The sequence below is a fragment of the Letharia columbiana genome, assembly GCF_014066305.1.
Source record: "Letharia columbiana isolate WasteWater2 chromosome Unknown Sc0000013_s0, whole genome shotgun sequence".
In the NCBI taxonomy this organism is placed as follows: domain Eukaryota; kingdom Fungi; phylum Ascomycota; class Lecanoromycetes; order Lecanorales; family Parmeliaceae; genus Letharia; species Letharia columbiana.
Genome location: NW_023501052.1, coordinates 144,879 through 172,627, shown reverse-complemented (window position 1 = coordinate 172,627; position 27,749 = coordinate 144,879). Strand labels below are relative to the sequence as shown.

At 35.8% G+C, this 27,749-nt stretch overlaps 5 protein-coding genes across 5 annotated transcripts; 2 read left to right on the top strand and 3 right to left on the bottom strand.

Annotated features, from left to right (window-relative positions):
* Nucleotides 1-108: 108 nt before the first annotated feature.
* HO173_004978 (uncharacterized protein) lies at nt 109-2,472 on the top strand (the record flags this gene model as incomplete). Its single annotated transcript, XM_037306896.1, has 4 exons — nt 109-890; nt 967-1,467; nt 1,606-2,106; nt 2,163-2,472. 4 exons carry the CDS (start codon nt 109-111, stop codon nt 2,470-2,472), a joined length of 2,094 nt encoding a protein of 697 aa, XP_037166020.1.
* A 1,067-nt stretch (nt 2,473-3,539) lies between these two features.
* On the bottom strand, nt 3,540-5,418 carry HO173_004977 (uncharacterized protein; the record flags this gene model as incomplete). The annotated part of the gene is made up of 4 exons (XM_037306895.1): nt 3,540-4,466; nt 4,526-4,673; nt 4,734-5,115; nt 5,244-5,418. 4 exons carry the CDS (start codon nt 5,416-5,418, stop codon nt 3,540-3,542), a joined length of 1,632 nt encoding a protein of 543 aa, XP_037166019.1.
* Nucleotides 5,419-8,015: 2,597 nt separating this feature from the next.
* HO173_004976 (uncharacterized protein) lies at nt 8,016-9,291 on the top strand (the record flags this gene model as incomplete). The annotated part of the gene is made up of 2 exons (XM_037306894.1): nt 8,016-8,024; nt 8,587-9,291. The coding sequence occupies 2 exons, from the start codon at nt 8,016-8,018 to the stop codon at nt 9,289-9,291; spliced, it is 714 nt and encodes a 237-aa protein (XP_037166018.1).
* Nucleotides 9,292-9,529: 238 nt separating this feature from the next.
* On the bottom strand, nt 9,530-10,102 carry HO173_004975 (uncharacterized protein; the record flags this gene model as incomplete). The annotated part of the gene is made up of 2 exons (XM_037306893.1): nt 9,530-10,032; nt 10,096-10,102. The coding sequence occupies 2 exons, from the start codon at nt 10,100-10,102 to the stop codon at nt 9,530-9,532; spliced, it is 510 nt and encodes a 169-aa protein (XP_037166017.1).
* Nucleotides 10,103-19,837: 9,735 nt separating this feature from the next.
* On the bottom strand, nt 19,838-21,103 carry HO173_004974 (uncharacterized protein; the record flags this gene model as incomplete). The annotated part of the gene is made up of 1 exon (XM_037306892.1): nt 19,838-21,103. One exon carries the CDS (start codon nt 21,101-21,103, stop codon nt 19,838-19,840), a length of 1,266 nt encoding a protein of 421 aa, XP_037166016.1.
* Between the last annotated feature and the right edge of the window lie 6,646 nt (nt 21,104-27,749).

The following is a 27,749-nucleotide window of genomic DNA, read 5'->3' as shown; positions in this document are numbered from 1 at the left end:
GCTAGCGCGTCTCCTGTCTCATTCCCGTGACACTTTGTCCGCTGTCCGCTGTCCGCTCACGGTCAACCCCGTACACACCAGAAACAACAACCACCACCGTCACCCATTATGGATCGAAATATCGACCCAAAGAAGCAACTCCACCTCAATTTTGGTGGAATAGGCGGAGGCAGCGGCTATAACAATGATCGGAACTATACACCTACTAACGAGCGTGTCTTTCCAACCACACCTTCCAACTTCCCTCACTCAGTCTTTCCCGGCGGCCAGGCCGCCAATGATTACGTCGGTGCCCAGATTCAGAGCCCTTACGGCGGTCCAAATGGCAGCTACTTCCCCACGGGCGGATACCAGGCTCAGTACAGCCAGCCTCAGACATCGTACCAGCAACCGAACCAGTACCAGTACCAGCCTCAGCCTCAGCCTCAGCCCCAGCCTCAATATCCGCAACCAAATGTCCTAGCTCCGCAGCCATCCTATCAGCAACGTCAGACTGGCTACAATGCCAATGATCCTACTTCCGGCCTCGCACGCCAATTCTCGAACCAGAATCTTGGAACACCTCAGCGTCAAGCAAGTCCATTCGCTCGTCAACAATCTCCGAGTTCGAGATTATACCCAAACGGTCAACAGAATCAGGGCCAGCTGGCTCGTAACCAGCACAACTTTACCTCCAACCAGTCGAATAATTCGGCCACGTTGGCGCCTTCCTTGTCGAATGGCACCCTCTCAGGAGCTTCTCTGTACAGTGCTCCCCCTGAGGAACAGCCACCGGAAAAGAACCCAGAAAAATACTCTTCCAACGTCGTGAAGCGCGGCCAGGGACTGCACGCTCTGGTCGAATCTTTCTTCAAGGAGAACATCTCTCGTGCTCGTGATCGAAATGTTCGGTAAGCTCTTCCTTGTGTTAGACGGTCACGCGCTCATAGCTACGGATCGTTTCCTAACATCGGGTTTTATGTTCAGCGCTCGGGAGCTTGATGAGTTCCTGAAGAGTGATAGGCACTCTGAGCAAGAAAAGATCCGTCAAAATGAGAAGGCTGGCAGTGCTGAAGCGCGATACCTTCGTTTCCTCCGCACCAAAGAAGAACCCGAAAACTTTATAACGGTAAAGAAGATTGGTAAGGGTGCATTTGGAGAGGTGAAGCTCGTCACCCGTATAACAGACGGCAAGATCTACGCGCTGAAGTCACTAAACAAAGCCGAGATGTTCAGGAAAGACCAGCTTGCACATGTACGTGCAGAGCGCGATATCCTGGCCGAGTCTGACAGTCCATGGGTCGTCAAGCTATACACGACATTCCAGGATACGAGCAAACTCTACATGTTGATGGAGTTCTTGCCAGGAGGGGATCTTATGACTATGCTCATCAAGTATGAGATCTTCTCCGTTCCGATAACGAGATTCTACATTGCCGAGATCATTCTTGCCATTGAAGCTGTACACAAGCATGGCTTTATTCATCGGTACGTGCTTTTTTGAATTGCCTCTGCGTCTAGAACTCCGTCCTCCAGCATGACACCACTTTCCCGTACAACCCCAGCACGCTGCTCCCTGTTTTCAGTGGCGCATGAGTTTGGTCTCATTTGCTAATATCATTTCAGTGACATCAAGCCAGACAACATACTTCTGGATCGTGGTGGACACGTCAAGCTCACGGACTTCGGTCTATCCACTGGCTTCCACAAGGAACACGACAACTCCTACTACCAAAACCTGATTAAGGGAACTTCGAACAAGGCTCGCGACAATCGCAACTCACTCTCGCTAGACCAGCTCAATATCACTATGAGCCGCCAAGCGATCACGACATGGCGCCAATCTCGTCGTCGCATAGCTTACTCCACCGTTGGTACCCCCGACTACATCGCTCCTGAGATCTTCACTGGCCAAGGCTACTCCTTCAGCTGTGACTGGTGGTCCGTCGGAGCTATCATGTTTGAGTGCTTGATCGGCTGGCCTCCATTCTGTGCCGAGGATGCCCATGACACCTACCGAAAGATTGTCAACTGGAAGCAAACACTGTACTTCCCTGAAGATAACCCGATGGCTGACGACCCCGCTAACCGTAATTCGTGGCCTATCGCGGAGGAGTGCATCCGGAGGTACATGGTTCTCTGATCCACCCTTCCTTGTCCCTCAAGCTGACAGTACCCCACAGCATGCTTTGCGACGTCCAAGACCGTCTCGGCTCTCAAGGCGGTCCGGGTGGCAGTATCGAAATCAAAGCACACCCCTTCTTCCACGGTGTTGACTGGAACGGTCTCCGCTCCATCCGCGCTCCCTTCGAACCAAACCTCAAATCCGCCACTGACGTGTCCTATTTCCCAATCGACGATATTAATCAAAATGACGATTCTGCACTAGTCCGTGCCCAAGCCGAGTCTCTAGACGACCAGCAATCTGCTGACATGGCGTTGCCATTCATTGGGTACACGTTCAAGAGGTTCAAGGGCATGAATGAAGCTTGAATTACATACTCGTGCTATCCAGGAGTGAGTTACCTCGCTTAATAGCGCCCGGAGAGTTGATCAATCAAAGTACGATTTTTGCGGATCCTGGACAGCACGAGTAGTGCGATTGGGGGTTTCAAACAATCAGTGTGGGCATCGATTTCGATCTCAAGAATGGCGAATCGAAAATTCCGGCATAGGCGGCGGATCAGGGGTGCAATTTCTCATCATGGTCATCATAGTCCACAGGAGGCAAAAATTTCGGGTTTCGAGAAGCTGCTGAGCAGTTTCTAATCGCATCTCGCATCATCAGGGCTTACACATACGGTGTCTATAGCATCCATGCAAACACTGGAGTATAGTGCAAATCCATCGTCTCATTTACGGTGTCTTCAGTACCCCTCGTGGAGAAAGAGTGCAAAATCACCGTACGATCAGCCAGCTCTCTCTCTGCAGCATTTGGCCTGTAGAGCAGAAGCTCTAAAAATTCTCATAGCATACACTAGCAATCGAATAGAAAGGAATATCCAACACCCAGCCCTTTCTGCGCTGAATTTTATTAAGTGAGATACGCGTAGTCAAAGTCCCTTCCTGTTCAGCGGTCTGACACGGTCTGACACGTGCACCTCCGATATGATGCTTAGTGCTCTCGAACCTTACGCGAGCCATTAGAAAAAGTGGCAGTCACCAGTGACTAGACTTTTTTGAATTTTGACGCCGAAGTCGGGTCGCCAGCCCGATTGGAGAAAAACGTTAAGCAAAAAGAAGCTCTTCAATTGATACGAGATTATCAGCATTTTGGGTCTCGATACCGCTCCGACTACGACTTTTTCCGGCGACTTTACCCTGGCATGTGCACACTGCAGCAACGCAGATATGCGAGAACGCCCTCTGCTGCAAATGCCAGTGCACAGCATCAGGAACGGCCTCAGCGCGACTCAACCCTCACCCTAGCACGCTTCCCCTCGACAAAGAACCCCACCTCCCTCGTCCCATCCACCAGCTCCATCTCCCTCCTCTTCCACATTTCCTTCTCTCTCCTCTTGTCCTTCCTTTCCGACCGGCTTTCCTCGTCGGACTCGTCCTCACTGACACTCCAGCCCCCCGTCCCCCTCACCCACAGGATCCCACTCCTCCGTCTCCCAAATCAGCTTCACCGACATGGGTCTGATGTTGAAGAGTTGGCCTACGATGCCTTTGAGGCGGTAGACGTCTACGGTGCGGGGGATGAGTTTCGTCTTTTCGACGATGGGAGCATCGTGGCCGGGGTCATTCTTCGCGGTATTCTCGCCTGAATGGCCGTCTATGCTCTGAGCGTGCTTTCGCGCTCTTTGCAGGTCTTGTTTGCTGATTTGGAATACGAATTCCGTCACTCGTGCTGCCAGTGTTCCTGCGTCGGCCGCGTCGGCATCGTTCGTTCTGATGATGGTCGGCTCGCCGTGGATATCGCACAGCTCCTTCCATCGTGGGTGCTCCTCCAGTACCTCGCGCTCCTTGACATTGTCAGTGATGGCAGCGAGCTGCTTCGATACTTGGCTGAGGTAGTAGAGCTCCGCATTCTGTCTTTCCGGAGGGGTGATCTGTGAGTAATTGAGCTCGGTAAGTGTCGCAAGGCGGGCGATTGTATGGAGTGACGCGGAAGGATAGGTGATCAGTGGTGTGTGGGTTGTAAGGAGTGATGTAAGTCCTGGGAATGACACGGGGATTGGATTGAGAGAGGAAAGAGTGGGAAGAACTGTCGATATTAGATCCAGATGCTTGAGCTTTGGGAAGAGGATGCCCATATCTGGTGGTGAAGAGAGCGATGTGAGGGGATTTGCTCGGAGGGACAGGGTTTGGAGATTGGGAAGTGCTGTTAGTGGGCGGATGTGCTCGAGGGTGGTGAACGCGTTGGAAGAAAGGTCTAATTTCGTGAGAAGCGGGGTCGTAAGGGGCAACGTGATGTCGGTGAGGTTATTGGAGGCGAGAGAAAGGGTCGTCAGCGAGGGGAATACGGCCGTGAACTTTTTGATCTGAGGCATTCGGTTAGCGCCGAGGAGTGGTGGTCCAAGGAGGAATATGGTCTACTCACAAATTCCCATGAGAGGTTGCCAATTTCTCCAGTCGCTGTTTCTGGCAAGAAGCCAAGGTTGTTAAGGCTCAGCTCTTTGAGTTGTCCATAGGACCCATGTGATTCGTCACTATTGAATGGGTCCTGGGGCCGGCTCAATGTATTACCACTGTAGGACTCGAGGTGAGCAGAGATGCTAGAGATATATAGATATGTCGTGGGGACGTACTCGAGTCTAAGGCTTTGCAAACAATGGAGAGAACTGCAGATAGCAGTGACTTCGTACCAACTTTCGAGCAGATTCCTGCTCAGGTCAAGCTCGATGATCTTCAAATTCTGTTTCTCGAGATCGCTGTCAACGGCAGCAATACATGCACCGTCCAACACCACAATACGAAGTTCTTGCACCTTTGCAAGCTGCCGTCGGATCTTTTCGAAGCCGACCTCCTCCACGGTTTTGCCACTGATGTGGATTTCATTTGCCGTTGCCGTGATTTCTTCTGCACTGGCAGAGGCATACTTTTTCTTCAAAGCTTCAAAAAAGCTAGTAGGCTGATCACTGGGTCTAGAAGGGCGAATGAAGGATGCTGCAGTAGGAGAAGCGCTACGACCTGACGCATAGAACAAATGAGTTCATGCAGATAGTCGTGCAATCGCGAGCAAAGACAAGAAGACATTCTTGGACATTACGGATTATGAAAAGCCAATCAAATACAAGAAGTCTTGAATCCATACCTACATTCAAAGTACCTTACACCCTTATGACCTCCACCATGCTTGCCTCTACTTGGCTCGTCCCATTCTACCCCAAGCCAGTCTCCTTTAGTGCCCTCGATGGGGCCAACATAGCGCACCGTACATAATGCTCCGCTAAAGGAGAGTCTTCGCCCAAAGTAATTTTCGGGTCTGGACATCCTTCATTGCACCATCGCAGAAGGTCAGCGCAAGCTGCTGAATTTACTTTATAGATCAGGGGGCAGGGATGGGAGCTAGATTTTAGGCGCGGCCTCTTGGCGCTTGCGGCTAGCTGGAGATGCTTTCTCCGACGACATATCGACCTTTTTCTCCGCCCTGGTGGGCCCGAAACCAAATACTTTGCAGCAGTAATATGAACTCCACTCACTGTTCTCTGGGATTCAGCCTTGGGTTCCAGACTCTTGAATTTTTCTTCTTTGCCGTACGGGTTATGTCCAAGACATTTGGTACGCCCAATAAAATGTTCGTGCGTTGGGGCTTTGCGTTAGAAATGGTTCAGCATGCACAAACCAAATGCTATTTGTCTTTGCTTCTGCGCTCTCCCATGTCTGTGCCATCAGGCTGTGAAATCTCACCACTCAAACCCTCAGGCAGAGGAGGATCTACGGAAGTGCGTACAATGCGTCTGGACTAGGATGTAACCTAGTAGGGTTTGTGGCTCTCGATACTAAAGCGTAAGGACGAAATGGGGATAGATTCCAAGATTCTAAGATTGAATGCGGTACTCTATACAGCAATGAAAATTTGAACAATTCGTACACCGGATGCTCCTTACGTTCCTAATGCTCACTTCTCTGAGAATATACGTGACCATCGCACCGCTTGTTTGCTGGCCTGGCGCACAACGTTCCTAGACCAGATCAAAGATGGCAAGGCTTTTAAGCTTGATAGTATGCTAAATTCTTGAATCTACGGCTTGCTCGACCTGGAACCCTGCGGTGCCAGCATGGTGGCGTCGTCACGAAATAGTGATGGCCTTCGGTTGAAACTTGTCAAAAGTTGGAGTGTCCAAAATTCAAAAAGGGCCTCTGTCAGGATCGAACCCAGGACCAAAAAAATAGGGGCTGCTCCTCCTTACAGATCTTCCTTCCCTGGAAGCCTCACCCCGGACAGTGAGACGACATTACACGGGTCTGTTAAAGTATCACTTGATAAATCTCTATCCTCAGACTCACGCAGAGGCCATTTTCACAAAGGAGACAGGCTTGAGGAGACTGGGCAGATACAACAGGGACTCACAAGCGCAGGAAGCGAATTTGCGTTACCGAAGTGCATTTCGACTTGTTCCCGCCGAGCCATAGGAGCAGCTGAAAATAATGCGCTTATTCAACTATTTGTTCTTTCCATCAATCCTTTTGTTCCTACTGGGACATCACATCGATCTACTCGGTCACACCCCACAGATTCGACTACGAATCAAGCTCCGATATCACGCGAAGCGTAGCGTTGGAGTGATTAATGATTCTCAAGGCCTACCAATGATGAATAAAATGCCAAATTAAGAGCGAGTCGAACGCGGGGCATGATCTTTCAACAGACTGCGGCAGACATAGAGTCTTCGCAATAAGCGAGGACGAGGGCTAACGGGCGACGAAATCGAATCCAAATTACCTCTTCGAGGTATCCGCTGTCATGAGCCTAGCCAATGGCAGGAGCAAAGCGAATCTCTCACGTAACTACCCCGGAACTAATTGGGTCCAATATGATGTGAAACAGAGAACAACCTCAGAAAATTGAGCTGAGCAGCCAATTACTTGAATTCTCCCTGTCAACAGAACGCAGTTCATTTCCTTCTAGCGCCGCTTCTTGCTCCACAATCTAATGGTCAGTACGCTCAAATTTGTATGCCATCCTCCAGCTTCAGCATCGCTTCTCTGATTTTCATAAGGTTCTACGTGACCTCAGTCTGGATACCACTCGAAGGTTGCCATCCAGGACGGTCAATTCGCTATCACTGGTGGCTTTGCAATGCGCGTTTACGGCAGCACCCGTCAGACTTTCGACGTAGATATGTGTGTGAAACCAGAACCTGGATATGCTCCACCCCTCCGAGCAATGCTACAGTCTCCAAGGTATACTAACATCTTGTCCAAGCACCGCGAAATTTGCTAATAATTTGCTATTGGTCGTAGAATTACTCTACCCTCGTCGAAGTTTATCGGAGCGGTTTTGCGATGCTACGTCGAAACAGGCCCAAGCATTGGCGACAATACCCAAACGGATAGGGCTGTCAAGATCGATATCATGCTAAACGGGGTTCTTCTTCCTCGCTTCACGCACCATACCATGAAGCTGACAACCAACGCGCAAAAAATCCGTGTTCTCGACCGCCAGTGCTTGCTCAAAAACAAGCTCTCTGCGTACAGCAATCGCCCCGAACAAAACGACTACTTTGATATCAAAACTTGATCCTCAGATCCCCAGACGAAGTTCGAGAATACAAGCATAGGCTCGACCAGGAAGACGTTGAATACTTCATCGACGAAGGCCTAGTGCCTACTGAATCGCAGGCAACAGTCCAGCAGACTAAGCGCATCTTGATGCTCACCGGGCCTCCATCACCGTCTTCCGCTTAGCATCACTAGAGGCTAATGGTGTTGAGAGAAGGGAGACTGTACCACGTAAGCACTCTTCATGAACTTTACTAATTGTCGACACAGTAGCATTTGTATTATGTGCAATGTTTTGGTATCTTTTGTCACGGCTTCGTGACGGGTGATTCTGGGCTCGCAGAGAAGCCACACGTGCAAATCACATGAAAACTGTGAGTTCAATGTTGTCGGATGTGATTTATCCGAACTCGAAGTCTGGCTTCAGCAAAGAGCATGTTGACACTCAGAGTACCCATGAGATCCCATTAGTCTGCCCACAACACATTGCGAAAATAGGAACTCGGAGGATGGACAGCTCTGTTAGTCGAAGGACTAGGGGGCACGCTAAACGCCTGTGTGATGTCTTGGTGTAGGAGGAGGCTATGTAAAGATTGCACAAAATTAGTAGTAAAGGTAATACGAACCTAGAAGTAGATACACGGCCGCTAGCCGGATGCGCTTTACCGCAAGTGGTTACTCGTCTGTACAGACGCGATCATCTGGCAACAGTCTTGTAGACCTGTACCACCCCACCAAAACCTTACAATTTGCGATTGAAAGATCATACACTCCACGGTCCAAGAAATTGCTTTGTATAAAAAATATCGAACGCCCTTCTCGACACTCTCAACTTCGTAGGGTTCGAGCAAAGCATCATGGATTACCAGGCACGCATTCCATTTCATAGCCAGTCCTAATCTCCAGAAGAGGAGAGCTAACACTCTCCTCTCTCAGAATCGAGCCGGTTCCAAGTTCGGCGGCGGAGGTGTAGCATCTCACTCCGCTACCAACGCCGACCGCCGCGAACGACTCCGCAAACTCGCCCTCGAAACTATCGATCTTGACAAAGACCCCTACTTCTTCAAGAATCACGTTGGCTCCTTCGAATGTCGGCTCTGCCTCACAGTACATCAGAATGATGGCTCCTATCTCGCTCACACACAAGGTCGCAAGCATCAGACGAACTTGGCTAGGAGAGCAGCGAGGGAGCAAAAGGAGGGGAGAGCGCAAGATGCGAATATGCTAGGTGTGAACATGGGGGTGCAGGTTCGGAGGAATATGGTGAAGATTGGACGACCGGGATATAAGATTACGAAGACTCGAGATCCCTTGACTCGGCAGATGGGTCTACTCTTCCAGCTTCAGTATCCAGAGATTACGCCGGGGGTGGTGCCTAGGGTCAGGTTCATGTCGGCGTTTGAGCAGAAAGTGGATGACCCACCGGACAAGAATTATCAGTACTTACTTGTGGCAGCCGAGCCGTATGAGACTTGTGGATTTAAGCTGCAGGCAAGAGAGGTGGATAGAAGGGAGGGGAGGTTTTGGAGCTGGTTTGATGAGGATAGCAAGGAGTTCTGGGTGCAGGTGCTATTCAAGACGGAGAGAGAGGAGAGGTATAGTGGGGTGCCTGGTCTTGCACCTACGGCGCCGAGGCGGTAGTATGTAATTACTAGAGCAATGCTAGAGGGTCTGCTATTGCGTGGGTTGTACGATAGATGCCCCCCAAAAGAGGAACGGACCGTGGTCAACGAATGCTTCTAATCCATTTTTACCTTGCAGAATTTGTTCTCATGGGTACGCCGATGCTATCTGTGCCTTTCGAATCACAACGCCAAATGCTATGCAGTCAGAGTTCCACGCCGCAGTCCGATATCCGTAGCTCATGCCCCATTTATAGTCATTTTCCATTTCCTTGCCTCCCTTCACTCTCATCGAAAGGGTCACCGAACTCCTCTGCATCAAAAACGGGTAAGCTCCCACTGTCTCCACCATCCCCCGTCGAATACTCACTGAGACTGAAATTCTTGTCTTCAATCTGATTCCAAGCCTTCTGCCACTCCTCCCTCGCCTTCTTATTGTTCCAGCAACTCCCCGGCTCGTGCACCATTTCCGCACTCTTTGCAAACTCGCTCTTTGGCTCCCAGCCATTGCCGTTGCTCTGACCTACGCCCTGCGCCGCATCCATAAGCTGGTCGGCACCATTCATATCGTGGCTTGCTTCCGCTGTGTCCATCGGGTCGTGTAACTCTTGCGACTGGGGAGGTGATAGGCCAGAAGGCTGGGCCTCAAGGGGGGCGAGATTGTCATGGAAGGTTGAGCCTGGGGGCTCGAGTTCTGAGGGGAACATGGCTTCGTCGTCGGATGAGGATGAGCTCCCAAGCATGTGGCTGTCTTCTGGGTCTGTTTGCGTTAGCTTCGTATTGATGCTAGTCTTGACACTTCAGAGTGGAGAAAGTGACATACCCGACATGTTGTGTGAGGGATTGGTGTAATACACAATGTGTCGGCAGGTGTTCAGATTCAAGATCTCAATTAATGCAAGCATCAAGTTTAAGGCTCCGGGTACGGTGTTCGATAATGACCAACCGGGTTTTACTTCTTTTTTTCTTCTTTTTCGCAATATAAAATCGAAATTCAAATTATAACTACTATAGCTATTATAACTACTAAAAATATAAAAAGTAATCCTCTCTATATTCTCTATATTAAAATGTTTATAAATAAAGCTTAAGCTATTAATTATAATAACGATATTAGACTTTAAGTACTTACTTTAGCCGAAGCTAACATTATAACTTAAATTATTACTACTATTACTAAGATCTCTTACTTTACTATTAATCGTCTATAGAAATAAGTCTAAGCTTATATTAGAGAATTTGATTTTAGTAAGTCTTAGAAATTACTACTATTATACGTGAGTAATATATCGAGATCTAGATAATTCTTAATTATTACTTTTAAGATTAAGAGTGCTATTATAGCCGCTATACGAAGAGATCGCTACGATTATAAGAAAATCTTATTTATATTAACTACTAAATAAGAACTCTCGTTAATAATAATTCTACGTATACTTAAACGAAATAATTTTCGACCCTATAAGACTACTAAAAAACCCTCTCTTACGGAAGCTATAATAAAAGCTCGATATTAATTCGCTTTATAATATTAAGACTAGATTATAGAGAAGTAGAAAAAGATAATTTAAAATAACGAAATCAGTATAATCTTAAATTCTCGACGGGGAAAAGTACGTATATAGCGGCAATCTAATAAAATCTTTATTAAATCTACTATGCGACGTCGTTTCGTAGATATTATAGAGTTTATATTCTAGAGTTATTTCTTATATAATAAGAAGAGGCCGTATTATATTTAAAAAGTCGAAACTATAGCTAAAAAGAAAGAATATATCGCGAATCTCGCTAAAATTAATAATGCTCTAAAAGCTAAGACTAAAGAAGCTTAAGAACTTAAGATTAATATACGATGAATAAATCTACGAAATCTTTCTAGTAAGAAACTCGAGTAGAAGTTTACTACTAAGACTAGGAAAGTTACTATTAAGAGAAAGAAGAGGGGAATTAATTGATATCGCTATCAGAAAAAGGTATATACGCTTATATTTCTTATACTTCTCCTTCTTATCAGATATAGATTCTTATTTTAAAGCTTCTAAAATTCGCTTAGAAGTGTAAATGAGAGCGACTTAATATAATAGTTATGAAAGATAAGACCTTAATTTATATATTAAAGTATTAGAAAGTAGTTTATATATTAATAAATATTATTTAAATAATCTAGTATAATAACTCTTTAAATCTTAATATAATTAAGTCTTATTAGCTATAAATAAAGCGTTAAATTATTTAAAAAGATATACTAAGAACTCGTAAAGATATTAAAAAACGATAATTATATTACTAGAATTACGAGCTTATATAAAAGAGGATTTAGAAGTAAATAAAGCGAATATCGAGATATATTACGAAGGTTATTCGTCTTAAGAACGATAATAAGTATAGAAAAGATTATAAGAAAGATAATATATGGCTCTATAACTCTATAAAGCGAGTAAATAAGTATATACGTAGTTATATAAAGCATTATTACTAGAAAAATAAAGCTATCTAAGAAAAAGGTCAGATTTATTAAAATGCCAAGCATACTAAGAGATTTAGCGCATGTGTAGGACTTTTAATACCACCCTCCGTAAATTCATAATCATTTTTTTAATTAGAGCTATCGAGTAAGTAGGTGAGCGATCTTTGAATTCCTTGCGCTTTGATAATTATAAGACCAAATTTCAAAATTCTTAAAAATTCGGAAAGCACAGACTGCGCTTCAAAATTGAAAAATTAAAATCTCAAAAAGTTAATAGAAAATAAAAAAAGTTTTTCTATATGTTAATAATGTACACCTATTTTTTTAATAGTCGCGAACGCTAATTTGTTTACTCGCGGTATCTAATCAAAAAGCGTAGACCTAACGAATTGATAATTGGCTACATATATAAATTCAAGGTTTTCTAGTTTAGCTCTATCTTATTCTATTATATATACTAATTATCTTAATAGTTAAGATTATAATATTATAGCTATTCTCTATAAATCTAATATAATAAATATCTCTATAAAGAACTTATATATACTTTATTTAATAAAAACGAGTATAGATTTATAAATTAAATTTATAAAAAGTAATTAATTTTTAAGTTTAATTTCGAGATTAGATTTAACTCTCGAAGAGTAAAAATACTTTAATCTAATATTATTTAAAACTAATAAGATTAAATTTTATAAATTTTATATTATAAATAATATAAATTAGACTCTATAACTTTAAAAAAAAATAAAAATTCTAATAGAAAGTAAAAAAATTATATTAAAGTTAAATAGTATATATTTATTTTTTTAGTAAGAACTATCTCGAGTAAATTTAATAAGCGATCTTTAATAAGCGATATTTTAATTTCTTATCGTTAAAAAATAATAAGATTAAATTCTATAATTTTCTTACTATTAAAAAGCGTAAAATACGATCTATTAATATATATAAAATAAATAAAATAAAGCTAAGCTTAAAAATCTTAAATTTATATATATAGTTAATTATAAATTTTAATTCGCTACGCTCTTTAATTAAACTAACTAACTTATCGCGAGTAAATAAATTAGCGTTCGTAATTATTAAAAAAATAGATATACGTTATTAATATATAGAATAACTTTTTTATTTTCTATTAAATTTTTAAGATTTTTTTTTAAATTATAGAACGAGATATAGACTTTTAGATAAAAAAGAATTTCTAAATTTAGTCTTATAATTATTAAAGCGTAATTAATTTAAATATCGCTTATTAAAGTTCGCTTAACAGCTCTAATTAAAAAATAGATATATATTATTTAATTTTAAAATAACTTTTTATCTTCTATTAAAACTTTAAGATTTTTCTTTTAAATTATAGAACGTAATATAAGCTTTTAAATAAAAAAAGAATCTTAAAATTTAATCTTATAGTTTCTTAAAGGTAAGAAATTCAAATATCGCTTATTAAAGATCGCTTATTAAATTTACTCGATAGCTTTAATTAAAAAAAACGATTATAAATTTAATTTATAGATCTTTACTCGTAATTTAATAAAAAATAGAAAAAAATTAGAAGAAAATAGTAAAATTATTAAATAATTAAAAGTAGAGAAATAGATTTTAATAATTACGAATATTAAAATATTTATTCGCGATATTTAAATAAGAAATATAGCGAATTCGAATCTATATATAATTTTTTAGATTTTTTAACTTAACTCTATCTTATTCTCTTTTATATACTATTAAGACTAATAGAAAAAAAATTAGATAAATATCAATTAAAGATTTATATAATTCTATTAAATAAAGGTAATTTTAAAGGGATGCCACTTTTAGCCTCGAGGGACGCCGCTTTACGCATCCCTTTTCACCACACCATCGCGCTGCCCAAAAGGCCTTGCCACAGCCCCCGCCACGCTAGTTGCACCCGGGTTGCGTTTAAGGAGGGAGACTTTTCCGCCTCGTCTCATGCAAACTGCATTGATCGATCGTCGTGCACCTCGAATCTGCGCAGCAGCTTCGTCTATTCCTCCTCCGTCAAGCTCGTTCCTGCCAGATGCAGTTTGTTCGTATCCTTGTGGAGACCGTGCTTGCCTAGCCCTCGGCACCATCGCTATCTCGGCCGTTCATCCCGGGCAAACATCCTTTTCGCCAGGTCCACGGACAGTCGGCTGATTGCTCACAGCTACGTCGCGTCGTCGGCCGCCGTCATAGTGCGAGGGTCAAACCAGATGAACGGAAGCTGTACGGAGAAGGGAAGATATGCGTAAGAAGGATGGGCAGCATGTGGAAGGTCAGCACCATGCTATACAAGCGCTGGCTCCATTTTTGGGAGCCCACAATTTGGCCGCTGCAAGGGCACCAGGCTCACATCTCTTTTGTTCATCTATGCATCAGCATCGTTCTCAAAGGCTACTTTACCATCCTCTTGCCTCTTGACTTCCAACTGCCATGGGACCTCGAGAACCACTCGGCCTGCTCGGGAAGCAGCATCCCAAAGGACACTCCGACAGTTCCGTAGACCCAACCTCCCATGTCCCTAAATAATACAGTCAACGGTTCGAGGAGGTCGACCAGCAGCGGAAGCCAACGAAACGATACGCGAAGGACACCGAAGAGGCCATTGCCCGTATGCAAGGCAAATGGAAAGAGTAAGCCTATTCTACGACGATCCTATTCGATCTGCGCACAATATGCCGCATAGATACTGCAAGTATGTGGAGATACGCCCTAACCAGACTCTTAAAAAATGCTATCCCTTTCCTTGAGTGCGGGACGTACACGCTAGTAGGGGTCAAATGTAGGGGTATGGATTGGTCAGATCGACGTTGCCGCGCTCATGAGTAAGCAAAGTCTTAAGCCGCAGTGAACCGCGATCATTGGACAAATGATAATCCCTACATTTGACCCCTACTAGCGTGTACGTCCCGCACTCAAGGAAAGGGATAATGGGGCGATTCACCAACTTTCTCCATTAGTAGTCTCAGTAATTCAGACTCACGGCTAGCCGGGGTACCACCTATAGCTAGCCCTACACTTGTGCCTCGCTTCGGGGGCCAATCATATCGCAAGCTTATTACGATATACCCCTCCCTTAGAATCTAAATAAAAAACTCTCGAATCGCTATATAGATTATTAATTTATATAGACCTATCGTAATAATTACTTCGTTATTGGAAAATTATAACTTTCTTCATTTTTTCAGCTATTATTATATTATCTTTTAATATTAATTAAGAGATTAATAGACCTTTCGAGATTATTAAATAAGTATATAAACTTTCGATTATAATTAAATAGCTCGTTATTATTATATAAGTTTATTCGAATATATATTCTTCGCTAACGATTATAGTACTTATCTTTAATCGATTATCTTTTAATAATTAAATTCTAGAGAATAGTATATCGTATTTAATATTATTAAAAGATTATATAATAAGTCGAGTATAATAATTAGATTATAAGTTTAATCGTATTATTATCTAATAAAAATCGAGTATTAAAGTTATTTTCTTTATATATAGATTTATTAACTTAAAGATATATTACTTAGAAATTAAAGAAAGTATAAAATATATATCTTAAATAGTTTTAACGCGCTTAACGTATTTAAAATAGATTAAAGTAAATAAGAAGATTATAAGGAGCGTCTAGATATACGATTTTCTCTTCGATAACGATAGCGAGATATTTTTAAATTATATATATTAATCTCTTTATAGCTTATAAAAATATTCTTTCTTTTAATAAATATAAAGTTTTAAGATATTTAGCGAACTAGTTCTAGAGAAAAGAAAAAAAGTTATATATTTAATACTTAGATATAAAAGTAGAGAGAAGAATATTTTAATATTTATATAATCTTAAATTATAAATAACGATATAGGCCCTTCTTCGCTTATAAATAGATAAAATTTTAAGTATTATATAAGCGTAAAAGAGTTAAATAATTACGATAATTTTAATAACGATTTATATATCGCTAGTAATATTAATACTCTCTCTTATACTACTTTAAATTCTAATATTTATTATTTTATCTTTAATATAATAGTAGAAATTAATTACGTTATAGCCTATATCTCGAAATATATAATCGATATAGAGAACGAGTAATATTATACTCTAATTGCTTTATAGAGTTAATAATAATAGATAGATCTTAATAAGATTAAAAATAGACTTAAAAAGGAATAGATATATATGATTCGCTATTTATTTAACGGTAAAGACGCTATTCTAATAGCGAAAACGGGCTTTAAAAAGAGTTTTATTTTTTATTTTCTATCTCTATTAAAATCGGGTAGTATAGCGATTCTTATATATTTATTTAATATATTAAAATTAGATTAGTAATTAAAAATTAATATATTATCTAATATTAGCGCCTTTATTCTAAATACTTAAATTAATAAAAATAAAAAACTATATAATATTATTAGCGATATCTATATATATATTTTTATTAATCTCGAGATCTTTATAAATAATAAGAACTTTCGTATAGTTATTATAAAGAATATGAGATTTATCTCGCGATTTAATTTTATTATTATTAATAAGATATATATAATATAATAATAGAAGAATAGCTTTCGTTTTAATTATAGTAAACTTTATAAAATAAAGATATTAACTCTTAATATATTATAATTCGAGATCTTAACTACGTTAGACGATTAGATATTAAATATCTATCGACCGCGTACTAATTTCGCGAATAATACGCTTATCGAGATTATAAAGACTTTTATTAATTACGAGAATATTATACTTAGTATTAACTCTAAGAATTAAGAGAGACGTTATAATAATAATAAATTTAGAAGAAGACCTTCTAAAACCTCTCTAATCCTTCGAGAACTCTTCGAGAACTTCTATCGAAGAGGCTCTTCTCGTAAGCTCGATAATTCACTTATTTTTAGTATATCTTTACGAATACTTTATTAAATTTCGTCTACGCTATATTATTTAAAAGCTTATAATTAACTCTATAACTTTAAAAACTTATTTTATTATTATATTTTTAATAAAAGAAAAGAAATTAAAAAAGATAGATTTAAGGATTTTAAAGTTCTTTTTTAACTTTCTCCTCTAAATATACTTATATATATTCGCTTTTAGCTTAGAATTTCTAAGCGTAACGAGACGAAGTAGAACGAGGTTTTAGATACCTAATACTATCTCGCTTCGAGTCGAAGTTTTTAATAAAATAAGATAAGTCGAAATAGAGTTTCCTATCGAGGTAACGAGGATACTTCGTTACCCTCGCTAAGTCTATTAATTAAATTAGCTCGAGATTATTATCTCTATAATATCTCTATAAATATAATCTTATATATCTTCTAACTATCTTTCTAAGTATCTATATCTTATACTCTAATTTAGACTATAATATCGTATTTTATACTCTATTTTATCTTATTCTTAATACATTTTATTAAAATTTAGAGGGGTCGCTTAGAGGTATTTAGGGCCTATCGGGTCAACGGAGTATACCTCGAAACCTCGCTCCGGGTCGGGGCGGGGTCGGGGTTTTGAGGAAACTCGAAACCTCGACCCGAAACCCCACTCCGACCTCGACCCCCCTCGGAACCCCGTCGGGGTCCCCCGCCCCGTTGCGCAGCGTACTTAGAAACGAAGAAATTAGATGAGTTTTAGCTTTAAAATTACGAAATCTAAAGATCTAATTAATTAACTTTAAATTTATAATTATCGAATATTTTATAATTTCAGTCTTAAGTAATAAGAAAGTAAGCTTTTCAATTACTTATTTTAAAGCTCGTACGTATTAAAGAATAATAGAAGTTTAAATATCGAGATTTATTCGACTATCTATAGACTTCTTATTAAAATTAAAATTTTAATTCTTTAAATATCTATTTAATATTATGAAAGTACTATATATTCTTATACGTAATTCTCTATTAATTAATTATAGAGCTACTATTTATTATAAGATTAAATTTTTCAAAGCGATAAATACTTAAGATCTCGATTAATTAATTAAAGATATATATTATAATAAGAATTTAAAGTTCTAAACGAGCTATATATAACTACGTAGAAGATAATTATATAATTTTCTTAGTATACGATACTCTAGAAAATATAGGCCTAGTCGAACTCTAAAAATTCCTATCGATATACTATAGAAAATAGTAATATTATTAAAAAATCTATATCGTTAGAATTCTTATAGATTTAACTTAGTTTCTTTTATATCGCCGTATATATACGTACTCTAATTAGAGCTTTACGAGCTCGAATAAAGATATTAAGATATATAAGATTATTAAGATAAAAGATATTAGTATAAAGAATCTCGAGAAGCGAGTATAGTATAGACATCGAAATTAAGAATACGATATTAAGAATTTTTAATAATACGTTATATTTATAAACGAAGCTTATTTTTTACGAAACGCTTAATTATAAAGACGTATATTACGTGAAATAAATACTCGATATAATATAGAAAATATAAAATCTCGATTAGATCTAGAGCTTTATTTAGTATATATATTCGAATCTATCTCTTAATATTATAAATCTATTTAAATCTATTATAACGAGAATTTGAGGACACGCTGATTGATGTCGGCCGGTACATGATTGAACGGGTCTAGCCGTCGATAGTGACCCTTGAGAAAACAATCTTTTAGCCTTTCTATGTTCTTTGAGTCGAGCTTACGCTCGTCAAATTGCAAGCATACCAACCTGATGCTTGCGGTGCCTTTGTATCGTATGCTCCTCTTCCCAGCGATTCTCTTTTCATTTTTGGAGTGTGCAGGCCAGATGTCTGATGCCTCTGGTTGGATTAGTGCCCCACGGCAGAAGCTCCTCGGAGCGTAGGGTATATGAGACTTATCTTTGGCGCATCCATTTTTGACGCCTGCCCTCCGTTTTGCGCCCCCTGCTCACCCTTGCATAAGCCCCCTCCTCATTCCCATCTTCTCATTCCCTATCCTTTTTTCCAGTTTGCTTCCACTTAACTACGTGACTGTCGTTTACCACAAGCTTCTCTTCAGTCCACTACCTGAGGGGAGCCCGAAAAAAGCAGCTTCAACCTACTCAATCAATATGAACAGTAAACATGTCACACAGTTCGACATGCGCACCCTCGCTGCTGGGTCCCCTTCCCTACCGAGCCCTGGGGGCGTGCCTGGTAAAGTCGCTTCTGGAAGCACATCAGAGGAGCCCGCAAGATCGAAACGGAAGAGACCGGATTCCCCAACCAAGCCAGGCGCCTACAGTATACCCGGGCTTCGAGTACACAATTAGTCAAGAATGAAGCCGGGATCGCCCTGGGATCGATACAGGAAGATCTTCGAAGTCAAGCTCGAAATATACGTCACCGTTGCCACATGCAAGAACCGCCTTGTTTCGGTGAAGGCATTCGAAGGGTCGGATGGCCACAGCAAGCTACATATGCTGGAAAAGATCCACCACGACAGGTTTGTGACCTTCTTGATATTTTTTAGCATCGAAAACACCGTGTAGGCAGTTTTCGAGTGAATGCGAATATCACTCGATCAGATCGTGGCCAAAATGAAGCAAGGGACTACTCTTCCAAGGGCAGTACACCAAGGGGAGTACACCCAGGGGAATATTACCAAAGAGGGAGCACTCTTCGAGGGATCTGGCTGACCCGATACCGGCTCGTCCAATATTGTTACGAATCCACTTCTGGTAGGAGTCCCCATGTCCAATGGTGGTATACGGGTCCAGTTCTGGCACAAGAATTTGCATCACATTATTTTAATAGCTCGGGCACGTCTTCGCAGCATCCTACGTACTGTGTCCTCAGCCGCTGCCATACTTTCATATGCTGGTATGCATTGGAGAAGATAGGTAGTGGCGATGTAAAAGTATATGATATTTCCCAAGAAGCTGGGCCAGATTCAAGTGATTGTCTTAGAGGACTATGTCGTCCTTCGTAAGGCGTCGGAACGTCAGGCCTGATTGGCGAAGCACCTGTAGGATCATTGTCCAGCTGTGAGGTAGGCAGATTTCGGCATAAGAGCTCGCTGTGCTCCATGCCTCGAACCTCCCTAGCCCTCGAAAGCGGGCTAACCCCTTACGAAGGGCAGCAAGACTAACACTTCACCGTGCCACTTTTGCTTCAGCCTCCTCAATCTCCAAATCAAAATCATTTTGCTGCTGATCTGGCAACATCCCTGCCAAGTTCGTCCACGAAAGGAAACGGATCGTCCATGAAAAAAGACGGACGATCGTCCGAAGCAGCCAAATGCCCCAAGTAGTCTGCGGGTTGAAAATGTATGGTGCATAGCCGCCAAGTGGTATGCTCTGAGCATTGTCCACATATGAGCGCAGTCTCTTCTCATACGTCTCAAATGCCACCGGATTTCGATTTCTTGACAATTCCTGAGCTAGTACCCAAGCACCTATAATCGCCAGCTGATTTCCTTCGCCAGTAAATGGAGTCGGAGCCCAAGCTGCATCACCAAGGAGCACGACCCGGTGCTGAGACCACTTCTGAAGTTTGACCTGCACAAGCTCGTCGGAATAAAAATTCTCGGCTCTCATCATCTGCTCGATGACCCGTGGTGTCTCCCAGCCTAGGCCACTGTACAATTCAGCGAAAGCTTCTTTTTGCTTCAGTCTGTCCCCAGCAGCGTTTGCTCGACGTAGGGTGGGAACGTCCTCATGACCGTGAATAAGATGTACAGATGTCATCTTAGAATCCTTTCCTATTGGCCGTATCCATAGAATTCGCCGGTTTGTGAAATGGCATAGTCGGGAGTAGGGCCAATCTTGAACTTCTTTGGGGATCGAGAAGTATGCAACAAACGCGCCGACAGACTTGAAACACTTGAGCTTCTCAGGCAAACCCATAACGAGTTGTCTCGTGCGGGATTTTACCCCGTCAGCGCCTACCACAAAATCGAAATTCTCTACCTTGATGGTTTTGTTGTTTCTGCTTTCTAGGTCGACGATGACTTTATCTTGTGTTTGTCTTAGGCTCTGAATTGTTGTCTCAAATTGGAAGGTGACATTGGCGGATTCGTCGGCAGTTTTGTAGAGAATTTCAGTCAGGTCACCTCGCATGAGTTCGAGGGTACCTGTAGGACTAATGCCACCGACCTCGAAAATGCCATATGAACGAGCTTGCTGGTCGACGAGATCGAATCCCATCTCACCAGTTTTCTTCTCATTGAGCTTATCCAGGATGCCCATCAACTTCACAACCTTCAATGCTGGTTCTTCAATTTCGAGTCCTTGTCCAGCTTTCTGTTCGGCTTTCGATCGTTCGACGACGACCACTTGGAAGTCATGTTTGGCGAGCCAAAAAGCTAATATCGAACCTGCTACTCCTGCACCACATATAAGAACTCTTTTAGGCGGCATTGTGCGTGTTGGCGGCTGCGCTACAGGATTGCGAAACTTGTCCTTCGGTTGTGCGAAATTGTGTTGTGCTAAGTAAGAGGTTCGGATACCAGCTTTATGGTAGAAAAAAATAATATTATTTAATTTAAACCCTTCCGAATTTATTTTTTTAATTTTTTTTATTTTTTTTTTTTTTTTTTTTTTTTTTTTTTTTTTTTTTATTTTTTATATTTTTTTTTTTTTTTTTATTTTTTTTTTTTTTTTTTTTTTTTTTTTAACTACTTAAAATTTATTTATTTTAATTTATTTAAATATTATTTATTTTTTTTTTTATTTTTTTTTTTTTTATAATTTTTTTTTTTTTTTTTAAATTTTATATTTTTTTTTTTTTTATTATTATTTTATTTATTTAATTTTTAAAATTTATTTTTTTTTTTTTTTTTTTTTTTTTTTTTTTTTTTTTTTTTTATAATTTTAAATTTAATTTAATTTTATAAAATAAAATAATTTTTTTATAAATTTAAATTTTTAAATTTAAATTAATTATTATATAAATTTTTTTTTTTTTTTTTTTTTTTTTTTTTTTTTTATTTTTTTAAAAATAAAATTTTTTAATTTTAAAAATTTAAATTTTTTTTTTTTTTTTAAATAAAAATTTTTAATAAATTTTAAAAAAAAAATTTTAAAAGAAGATTTTTAAATTTGTTATTTAAAAATAGCTATAAGATTAAATTTAGTAATTCTTTTTTTTATCTAAAAGCCTATATTATATTTTGATTCTATATTAAAAAAAAATTAAGATTTTTTTTTAAAAAAAAAAAATTTTTTTTAAATTAAAATAAATATATTTTTTTTTTTTTTGGGGTTTTTTTTTTTTGAGGGGATTTTTTTAAGGGTAATTTAATTTCTTTCCTTTTAAAAAATTAAAAATTAAATTTAAAAATTTTTTTTTTATCTAAAAGCCTATATTTCGTTCTATAATTTAAAAAAGAAATCTTAAAATTTTAATAGAAAATAAAAAAGTTATTCTATATGTTAATAATATACATCTATTTTTTTAATAAGAGAGACGCGGAAGGGCGAGATTTTGATAGTTACGAACGCTAATTTATTTATTCGCGATATCTAATTAAAAAGCGTAGATCTATTATAATTAATAATTAGCTATATATATTAATTTAAAATTTTTAAACTTAGCTCTATCTTATTCTATTATATATACTAATAAATTAGTATTCGTAATTATTAAAAAAATAGATATATATTATTAATATATAGAATAACCTTTTTATTTTCTATTAATTTTTTTAAGATTTTTACTAAATTATAGAATAAGATATAAGCTTTTAGATAAAAAAAGAATTTCTAAATTTAGTCTTATAAATATTAAAGCGTAAGAAATTTAAATATCGCTTATTAAAGTTCGTTCGCGACTATTAAAAAAATAGATATACGTTATTAACATATAAAATGACTTTTTTATTTTCTATTAAAATTTAATTTTTTTTTTAAATTATAGAACGAAATATAAGCTTTTAGATAAAAAAAGAATTTCTAAATTTAGTCTTATAATTATTAAAGCGTAAGAAATTTAAATATCGCTTATTAAAGTTCGCTTATCAAAATTCGCTCGATAGTCGAATAGCTCTAATTAGATATATATTATTTAATTTTAAAATAACTTTTTAATTTTCTATTAAAATTTTAAGATTTTTTTTTAAATTATAAAATAAAATATAAGCTTTTAAATAACAATTTTTTTTAAATTTAATCTTATAAATATTTAAAGATATAGAATTTAGATATCGTTTATTAAAAACTTATTATCTTAATTAAGAATACTCTTTTATATAAACTTAGATAGTCGAGTAATAATAATTTAATAAAATTCGAAACTATTCCGCTTCGTCCTCGGTTCGAATTTATAAATCTCTCTCGTTAAAAAAATCGTAAAATCGTAAAATCGTAAAATTAATAAAAATTCGTAAAATTCTAAAATTAAAAATAATAATAATTAATATAAAAGAACTATTACTAATATTAAAATTAACTTCTTATTAATTAAAATTAAATTAATTTAAAGTTAATTAATTTTTTAAAAACTTATTAATTATATAACTTCTCTTTTTTCTATTAAAATCTTTTATTTTTTTTAATTATAGAATATAACTTATACTTCTTAATAATTTAAGAATTATTAAATTCGATCTTATAATTCTAAGTAAATCTTAAATTAACACTCTTCGAGAGTCGAATTCAATCTCGAAATTAGATTTAAAAATTAATTACTTTTTATAAATTTAATTTATAGATCTAAACTTATAATTAAATAATTAAATAAATTAAAAGATAATATTAATAAAACTTTATATATCTTTACTTATATCTATAAATTATAAAATATTAATTTAAAATTATAAATAAATTAATAAATTAACTAAGATAATAGCTTAGATAAATATATTTTAAATAAATATTTAATAACTATTAATATATAAAATCTGGCTCGAAGAATTCTATAATAATATTCTTAAATAGATTTATAAATATAACGAATAGTTTAAGATTTTTTTAGAATTTTCTCGATATACGTTAAATAATAAGAGGGAGATTAGAAGTATAGTTTTTAAAACTCTAATTTAAATCTTCTAAAAATAATTAATTAAGATATTTTATTAAAAATCGAAAAAAAAATCTAATTCTACGATATTTAAATAGTTATTTAATAGAGAATTTTTTATTATTAGAGTACGTAGTAAAAAGTTATATATAAAAGAAACTACTTATTTTCTATTTCGATTAATTTTAATAAGAATTCTATATAAAATAACGGCTAATATAGCGTTTTTAGAGTTTTCTACTTAGACTCTAGAGAGTGAGTATATCGTAATAAGCTTACGATATAATTAGTCTTCGAAGTAAGAAACGAGTATAGAGCTAATTATAGAATATCTCTCTAAGCGAGTTTAAATACTAAGACTAGAGAAAACTAACTAGAGTTATACGTACGTTATAATTAATATTAAGATTATAGATATAAGAAGTAAGTATATACTTCGAGAAAGTAGTTTTATAAAGAAGAAAGATATTTCTTAATATAATACTAATTAATTAAATAAATAATTTCTCTAGAAATATTAGGCCTAATGCTGTTATAGATCTTAACGCTACTTATACTAAGACGCCGATATCGTATATATTACATTAAGGTTCCTTTTAGAGTCTAGTTTTAATAATATATCTCGTATACTTAGAGGCTTAGTAAATATAGATCTACTTTATATACTCTAAAGTTTTAATATTTTTTAGAGATTAGTTCTACTATTAAATATATTATTAAATTTTATAACGATATTATATCTTTTATAGTCTATATCTACTAGCTAATCGTTAATAAACTACGCCTTTATAATTCTAATCTCTTTATCTTTTAAAGAAAAGATCTATTATTATTATAATATTAGATTTATTTTTAGATTATATAATAGAAAATAAAGATAATATTAAAAGTCGCTATAGCGTCGATAATAAGTTTAAGAATTTCTTATTAATAGAAGATCTTATTATAAAATAACGTTTTATAATTACTAAAATCGAAAATTATTATCTAAAATAAGAATAAGAATTAATTATATTAAAGGCTCGTAATCGCGAACTTTATAACGCTAGCTTATTATTTATAGTTAGCGAAAATTTATTTATATCGATTACTATCGCGTCTTTAATAAATATATTAATTAAAACGAAAATACTTCGCTTTAAAAGAATATATTCTTATAAGAGTATTAATAAGAGAGAGTATTTACGCTAGTTCCGCGAAGTCGAAATTAAGTTTTTTATAAATTCTAAATATTTTATTATTAATTAAGTAAGAATTATTTATTATATATAGTTTTTAAAAGATAATATTAATACTTAATAGTATAAATATTATTAAATTTATAATCTAAGAAGTATAACTTTTAAATTCTTTAAGTAGTTTCTATTTAATTTAGTAATGAATTTAATAAATCGCTATTTTCTCGCTTACGAAAAGTAAAAGAAGGCTAAATAACGCTTTAATTAGAAGATATTTATTTTTAAAATCTATTTAAAGGAGTTAAAGATTTATTTATCTTTATTTTCTAAAAAGTATTAAATTAATTTCTTCTTAGTTAAGCTTAAATTAAAACTTAAAAATAAGATTTTAAATATTAATAGTATATCGAAATAATAAAAAGAAATTCTTACTTAGACTATTATATAGAAAAAGATTTTAAAATATATACGCTTCGATAGCGATTTTTATTTAAAGTCTTCGAGAGAGTTTACTAAGAATAAGTCTTTAAAGAATTAAATTTCGAAGTCTAAATTGATTTTAAACGGCGGCGCTTATATAATACGTATTGAAGACGATAGTATAAAGTATAAAGTCGAATTTTTTAATTCTAATTATAAGAAGAATAGTTATTTCTATTATAATAAGTAGAGTTATTAAATATCTAAATATCTAAATCTCGATAAATTATTTATTATTAATATCGATGTAATATTAATAAAAAAAGATTAGATCTTATAATTATCTTAGAAGCGAGATAAGAATAATAATTAATAGAGATAATTTCTTCTATTTTTATAAAGAGATAAATAAAGCTTTAAAGCGAATAGAGATAACTCGTTACTTTACTCGATACTAAAGCGTATATTAATTTAATTAAAAAGCTTACTTTCTTAATACTTAAGATTTAAAAATAAGAATAAATACTACGTTAAGAGGCTAGTAACTAATTAGATTATTAAATTTCATTATTTCTAATTTAAAATATATCTTATTTCTTTATTTTCGATCTAAATATAAGTATATACGAGTATATTTAAAAGAGGAAGTACTATAAGACTAAACCTCGAATATTAACTTTATTAATTTATTCTATTTAATTTCTTTAATATTATATAATAAATAATAATAAAGTAAATTTATAGAATTATAGAGTTAATTATACGCTTTTAAATAATATAGAAAAAACGAAATTTAATAAAGTATTCGTAAGAATATATTAAAAACTAAGATTTATCGAGCTCGCGAGAAGAGTTCCTTCGATAGAAGCCCTTCGAAGAGCTCTCAGAAGAGCTCTCGAAGGGGAGAGGGGTTTTAGGGGGTCTCTCTCTAAGTATATTAAATAAATTATAATATCTCTCTCGATTCTTAATAAACTATAACGTCTCTCTCTAATATCTCTCTCGATTCTTAGAATTAGATTCCTTAAAATTTCTTAAACCCTTCGAAGCTCTTTAAGAACTCTTCGAGAGCTTCTATCGAGAGACTATTAAAAGTAAGCTTAAAATTAATCAAATATTATTAAAATAATTAAATTTCGAGCTTACTTTAATAGGCCCTCGATAGAAACTTTCGAAGAGCCTCTTAAAAAGAGCCCTCGAAGAGTTCGAGGGTTTTTAGAGAATCTCTCTGAGAATTAAAAATAGTTAAAAACCAGTACTTAGCAAGCTTTTTACTACTGAAAAGAATACGCCCTAGTATATATTTTCGTAAAAGTTCGTAGTCTAATGAGACTTAAAACTATACGACGTTATCTTATCGTAATCGAAGGCGCTAAGCGATTAAAGTATATATTACTATAGCGCGTATTAGCTAAACTACTAATTAATAGATAGTTAAAGTTAAAGTAAAAAGTATAATATACTCTTTTATACTATTAATTAAAAAGGCCTTAATATTATATTAGATATACTCGAGTTAAATTAATTATAAGTATTATTAAACTTAGCGATAAAGTAATAATAATTTAAAGTTAATACTAGTAAATTACAAGTTAAAAAATTAGCTAAATTTACTTAAATTATTAAATAAAAATTAAATATATTTATAATTATATACGCTATAATAATATAAAGCGAATTAAAAAATAAATATAATCTAAAGCTTTCTTAAAAGTTATTAGAATTTAATAATATTTTTTTAATAAAAAAGTAGAGATCTTATTTACGCTTAAATAGAGAGATTATATTATTAAGATCGAGAGCGATAAAAAAGTTATTATATAATCTCTTATATAATCTATTTTAAACGAAGTTAGCGAAGCTATAACGCTATTTAAAGAACTCTCTTTAGAAAAATTAAATTTATTATTTAACTTTCTTAATTAAAATATTAATTTTTTTTATTTCTAAAAAGAATAGAGGGCTTTATTTTTATATTAATTATCGAGATCTAAATATAATAACTATTAAAAATCGATATTTACTATCTCTAATTATCGAGATTCTAAATTACTTATATAAATTTAAGATCTTTATAAAGCTAAATCTTAAAAATATTTATTATTAAATTCGAATTAAAGAAAGTAATAAGTAGAAAATAGTATTTCGTAATCGCTATAGTTATTTTAAATATTTAGTTATATCTTTTAAACTCGCTAATATATTAATAACTTTTTAAATATATATTAATAAAGTCTTTATAAGTCTAGTAAATATAATATATATAGTATATTTAAATAATATTTTAATTTATAATATTAATTTAGCGAAGTATTAATAATATATTAAATAAGTACTTAAGTATCTACGCCAATTTTAATTATATACTAACTTAAAAAAATATTAATTCTATATTAAACGAGTTAAATTTCTAGAGTTTATTATATTTATCGAAGATATTATAATAAAT